The sequence below is a fragment of the Octopus bimaculoides genome, chromosome 15, assembly GCF_001194135.2.
Source record: "Octopus bimaculoides isolate UCB-OBI-ISO-001 chromosome 15, ASM119413v2, whole genome shotgun sequence".
NCBI lineage: Eukaryota > Metazoa > Mollusca > Cephalopoda > Octopoda > Octopodidae > Octopus > Octopus bimaculoides.
Genome location: NC_068995.1, coordinates 201,168 through 207,715, shown reverse-complemented (window position 1 = coordinate 207,715; position 6,548 = coordinate 201,168). Strand labels below are relative to the sequence as shown.

The 6,548-nt window shown below is 36.6% G+C and overlaps 1 protein-coding gene across 1 annotated transcript in view; it reads left to right on the top strand.

Moving 5' to 3' along the window:
- Positions 1 to 6,548, top strand: part of LOC106873739 (uncharacterized) — a 139,567-nt gene that overhangs the window by 77,698 nt on the left and 55,321 nt on the right. The window contains exon 17 of the mRNA XM_052973463.1: positions 6,336 to 6,485. Coding sequence (XP_052829423.1) covers positions 6,336 to 6,485 — 150 coding nt within the window. The remainder of the gene's footprint in view (positions 1 to 6,335; positions 6,486 to 6,548) is intronic.

The window sequence follows — 6,548 nt, the reverse complement described above, 5'->3', positions numbered from 1 at the left end:
CGCACACATACAAACACTAAAAGTAAGGTTTTATGTTCGCTACACTAACCTTAAAAACTCATACAAACATGTTGAATCTCTCTCTCCCTCCCTCCCTCTCTCAGCCTCTCTCTCTCTCTCTCTCTCACACACACGCACATACCCATTAAGGCTCGCACAAAACCACAAATATAAAGGTAAACACAGGCCCACATATACACACAGTGTACCAACATTTTTAAACAGAAACCTACACACACACACATACACTCACACACACGCGCATACACATACCTTCACCATAATCCTACACTTATTAAGAACAAGTAAAAATGTTCAAATAAACATTCACACACACACACACACACACTTTCACACAACACCAATGAGAAAGGTTACATACCTACAGTCAAAACAAACACTTGCTAAACAAGCTTACACACACACACACACACACACACATACACATGCACACATACACACAAGCCTACACTCATTAAAGCACATCCACCGCTACCCTCCCACCCCACTTCCACCACTCCCAGATCTTACACCCAGACACATTTCTTTGCCCATATAAGGAAACTCAATGTTTACGTAAAAGGTTCTTAAGTTAAAGACGTGATTAATTTGCCTTCGACGCTGATCAAGGATACATCATCACATTCAGCTGATCGATTGGTCATCGTTATTCTATCGATATTATCATTATTAATAGAATAATTCTATGATTAGTTTGGAACACAGCTACAAGCCATGGTCTTTCCACCGACATCTCAGCTGGGGTCAGTAATTGCAATTTCTATATTATTATTATTATTATTATTATTATCATTATTATTATTATTATCATTATTAACCCCTTCCCCCAAATTTCAGGCCTCGTATCTATAGTAGAAATTATTATTATTATTATTATTATTATTATTATTATTATTATTATTATTATTAGGGCAGCGAGCTGGCGGAATTGTTAGCCCGCTGGGCAAAATGTTTTGTGGCATTCCGTTTGTCTGCGCGTTCTAAGTTCAAATTTCGCCGAGGTCGACTTTGCCTTTTACCTTTTCGGAGTCGATAACTTAAGTACCAGTTGAGTAATGGGTCGATCTAATCAACTAGTCCCCTCCCTCAAATTTCAGGCCTTGTGCCTATAGTAGAAATGACTAGCATTATGATAGGTTTTGGTTTTATTCCAAACTGGCGGAATCGTTAGCACGGCGCGCGAAATGCTTGGCAGCATTTCATCTGTCTCTACGTTCTGCGTTCAAATTCCGCCGAGGTCGACTTTGTCTTTCATCTTTTCGAGGTCAATAAATTAAGTACCAGTTACGTACTGGAGTCGATGTAATCGACTTAATCCCTTCCCCCAAATTTGAGGCCTTGTGTTTCCATTAGAAAGAATTCTTCTTATTATTATTACTATAAAAGGCGGCGAGCTGGCAGAATCGTCAGCACGTTGGGCGAAATGCTGAGCGGTATTTCGTCTGTCTTCCGGTTCTGAGTTCAAATTCTGCTGAGGTCGACTTTGCCTTCCATCCTTTCGGAGTTGATAAAATAAATACCAGTTGAACACTGCGGTCGATGTAATCAACTCATCTTCTCCACCAAAATTGCTTTCCTTGTGGCAAATTTTGAAGCCATTATTATTTTTATAATCCAGTAATCTTATTTTTTATCACGTGCTTTCACTACACTACTGAGCAGAGCTCTATGTGCCTTGGGTATATGCTGTGGTTTATTGTGGTGCTCTTGCTTTCACTGTATTGAAAGTGTTTTACGCAGGATGTGTGTGGTACCTAGTAGAGCTATTTTTCGTATGTTATATATACTTTTAAGTCCTGGTGTTTTTGTTATGTATTTGTCTCAATGTTTTTTTTTTATCATACCTAATACGCCTACTATGATAGGAATTGTTTCTGTTTTTAGAGTCTACATTCGAGTTACCTCTATTTCGTGATCTTTGTATTTTAAAAGTTTCTCCATTTCTTTTAGAGAAACGTTGTTATCTATTGGTATTGATACATCGATTAGAAAGCATTTTTTTCTTGGTGTTCTCTGACAACTATATCGGGCCTATTTGCCTTAATTTCTCTGTCTGTGTGTTTTGGTAATCCCAGAGTATAGTTGCTGTCTTGTTTTCTGTGACCTTTTTTGCCGTGTGTCTATACCATCTTTTTTCTGTTGTTATTCCATAGTGTTGACATAGCTTCCAGTATATATAGGTTCCAACTCTGTCATGTCTGTGAATATATTCCTTCTTAACCAGGACTGGGCAGCCAGAGACTTATTATTATTATTATTGTTGTTATGTTTCACTTTTGCTTTGTACAAGTTGGCTCCAAGTCTCACCCAGAGACCTCAAGAGACAACAACTTAGAAGTTCATGTTGGTGTTATGCCTAGGGTGTCATGTTTTACACATAGTATTACTCTAGAGAAATTAGAGCCCAATTTGTTGTTGTCAGTGTTTTTGTGGGTGTTATTGTGGTTCTAAATGGTTGTTATGGTTGTCCTTGTATTTGTCTCAATTGAGACAAACCCTATATTCCAAGGGGTCAGCTCCTCTATGGTCGCCTCTCATGAGCATACTTCAGGCAAATGAATAAATCCATCGAACCAAAGCCAAGCCATAACCAGCACTGACACATCCCAGACTCGTCGTTATGACAACGTTTCTAGTAATTATTTATCATCCATTATTTTGTAGAAAATATTAATTACAAAATATTGATCCCAAACTATGTGGTCACCATTTTGAAAAATAAAGCTGATTTGACTTCGATCTTTCCATTGATTGGGCTCAAACACTGAACAGCTAAATTGATCGTTAATAGACTGCGATATTTTAGCCTCTACATTCATCGAATTAAACGATATTTAAATTCCTCTCTCTCTCTCTCTCTCCTTCTCTCTCACTCTCCTTCTCTCTCACTCTCTCCTTCTCTCTCACTCTCTCCTTCTCTCTCTCTCTCTCTCTCTCTCCTTCTCTCTCACTCTCTCTTTCTCTCTCACTCTCTCTCTCTCTCTTTCTCTCTCTCTCTCTTTCTCTCTCTCACTCTCCTCTCTCCCACTTTCTCTCTGTCGCTGATTTCTTTTTTCTTTCATATGATATTTTTGGTCTTTTATCTTTTACTCGTTTCCCTCATTGGACTGCAACCGTGCCGTGGCACGGTCGGGATGGGATTCGTTGAACAAATCGACACCAGAAAATGTTTTACTGTTACTTTAAGTCTAGTAATTATTTTATCGTCTGTGTTTGTGTTTGTACCAATTAACTTAGCCGTTCGGCAAAAATCGGATAAAATAAGTATCAGACTTAAAGTAATAGTAAAACATTTTCTGGTGTCGATTTGTTCGACGAATCCCATCCCGACCGTGGCACGGCACGGTTGCAGTCCAATGAGCGAAACGAGTAAAAGATAAAAGACCAAAAATATCATATGAAAGAAAAAAGAAATCAGCGACACAGAGAGAGAGGGAGAGAGAGAGATAGAGGATAGTGAGAGAGAAGGAGAGAGTGAGAGAGAGAGGGATTTAAATATTATCGTTTAATTCGATGAATGTAGAGGCTAAAATATCGCAGTCCATTAACGATCAATTTAGCTGTTTGTTGTTCGAGCCCAATCGGTGGAAATATCCAAGTGAAATCAGCTTTCGGTTTCAAAATGGTGACCGCGTAGTTTCGATATGAGGGAAACCTTTGTTAGGAGAAACAAGATTATTCTTCATAAAGAAGTCCAGTTTCTGGAGGGTTGTGTTGAATCAGTGGCTGGTATTCCTGATCGACAACAAAATATTGTCAGTGTTGTGAGGATGAAGGGAAGTCTTTTTTCTAGTTATTGTTGCTGTATTCAAATGTATTTAAATGTATTTAAATGGCAGGGATATAAATAACATTTTACAGTAATTTTTTGCGCATTTCGTTCACAATTAGGGCGAATTTCATTTACATAAATTAAACGAATCCTCTTAAAACAACAAACTGGAGTTTTTATTTACAGATTATTTTGGTGTCTTTCTTTTCAATTGTTTCGACTCTGAGTCACATGAAAAACAGGAGTCAAAACAATGCGGAAAAAAGAAAGTGTTTAAACGTGGGAAACTTCTATGGACGATCTGGATAATTTGCATGTTTCTCTTTACTGACATGTTTGTTTTGTTTTCTATTTTGTTTTTTTCTTTTTCTTTCAAAAAAGACTTAAATGTCACCGTAGCCTGAGTCTAAGACAATGAAAGGGGTTTTTATATGGTCACTGACCTACCAGAAATAATAGTCGAATTTCCTCAAACCACACCGTACTGTCTTCGAAAATAAAAGAGAATAAAATAAAACACGTATTAGATAATTTGGTCCCAGATATGTAAAAAGTCGGGGTGGTCACAACCGGAACGTTTTGATCATAGGCTTGTTATTTGCTTGGTCAGGATTAATTTGGAGTTAAACAACAACTAAAATATTCAAACAAGAAAGCAGGGATTTTATTTGTGCTTTTTTGATTGTTTTTTGGTTTCTCTTCATTATTTTTATTATTTTTTTTGATGGTTGATCTTTGTTTATAAATTTTTGAATTTCGACACTAGGTGGCGGAGTAAAATTACTAAGGTGGCGGTGCATATGTCTTACCTTAATTACGTTGTTTTAATTGTAGAGTTCAAATTACACCATGTTCAAATTCCATGTTCGACTTTGGGCTTCCTACTTTAAGGGGTTTTATTAAATACACATGGCCGTTATAAAAACAGAGCCGCTATTTGTGTCCTTTCACTGTCTTTTCTACTCTTACTACACCCATTAGTCTTACCCACACTTTTATGTCTTCTCTTACCACAAGCACAAATTATATCCTCTCTCTCTCTCTCTCTCTCTCTCTCTCTCTCTCCTACTCTTACTACATCCATCAGTTATATTCTCTTTCTATTCCTATTCTTACCACAACTACCAGTTGTGACCTCTTTCTATCCCTTCTCCTCTTACTACAACCACCAGTTGTGTTCTCTTTGTGACTCTTCTTAAATCACCAGATAACAATGTTGTCACTCGACCGGCCAAAAGAGACAACTAAAATCTTCAATTCGTACGTAATATGGCTGTTAGAATCTGTTGGATTATGGCTAATCTGTGGCTAAAAACATTAGCAACAGCAAGGAAAGACACATCAGATAATGTAGTTGCTGATATACTATGTTGGGATCATAGCTATGATGATGAGAAATAGTATTGGTGGAATGTCCCATTGAAAAAATCAATAAAAGGCAAACGTAGAAGACAGGAGGGAAAGTAGTGGAAGTTAATTTCCCAGAAGATGTCAACACAAAGCTATAGATCACTGAAAAAGTAAAACACCTACGCCGAACTATAAAGAAATTTGCAGTTGTTCCAGCCGGATTACAACCTCAAATTTATACCAGCAATTATTGGAGCCCCCACTATATCTAACAGAGAGCCTCAGTACTAGTTTTGTGAATTCAGGTTTCTCAAAACCAGAAAGCAGGAGACTAATTAGATTACAGATACAATCTGTCAATGGAACAATCAAAAGTTATGAAACATTCTAAACGTTTGGCATATAGGTGCATAAGTGCATGTCTAAACATGTGAGATTGTGTGAGTTTACACACACACAAAACATGCAAATCTGAAGATGTCGTAATGCCATATACTTGCAAGAACGCTCCAAAACCAGCAAAAATATATACATATATACACGCACACATACATACATACATGCATGCATGCATGCATACATACATACATGCACATACATACATACATCACCATCTGGCTGATTTGTAAATTCAAATGAAAGAACCTTGCTTCGAAATTGCAGACCGGTTTTGTTTCTTGAGTGAGAAATTTGAGAAATTAGGGCAGTGACACATTTGCATACGCATGCACACTCACGAGTGCACACAATACGTACACACACACACACACACACACACACACACACACACACACATATATATATGCATGTATATATATGCATGTATATATATGCATGTATATATATATATATATATGCATGTATATATATATATATATGCATGTATATATATATATATATGCATGTATATACACATATATATATATATATATATACATATATATGTATACATACATATATGTATGTATGTGATGTTCTTGTAAGTTGATGTAATAATGATAATAATAATAATAAAACAATAATTTCATTAATTTGTCCCAAGGGCATTGATGACTGAGACGATACGAATACATTTTTCATCCACTGCACTTATTAATCGGTGTACATAACATAATGTCCGGTTTTTATTTGTTTCACCCTAAATACTCTGTGTCTTCTATTCTCTTGTTCATCGTTTCTTCTTTGCTTCTAGGTGTATTAAACCGAACGAAGAGAAAACTCCAAATAAGTTCGAAACGGATCATGTCCTAGACCAACTGCGAACCAGTGGACTTATGGAAATTGCCAGAATCAGACAACTGGGTTTCCCAGTACGAATTGGATTCCAAGAATTCATAGACAAGTAAGATGATATTACATAGATAACATTATAACATACCTACATATATATATATATATATATATA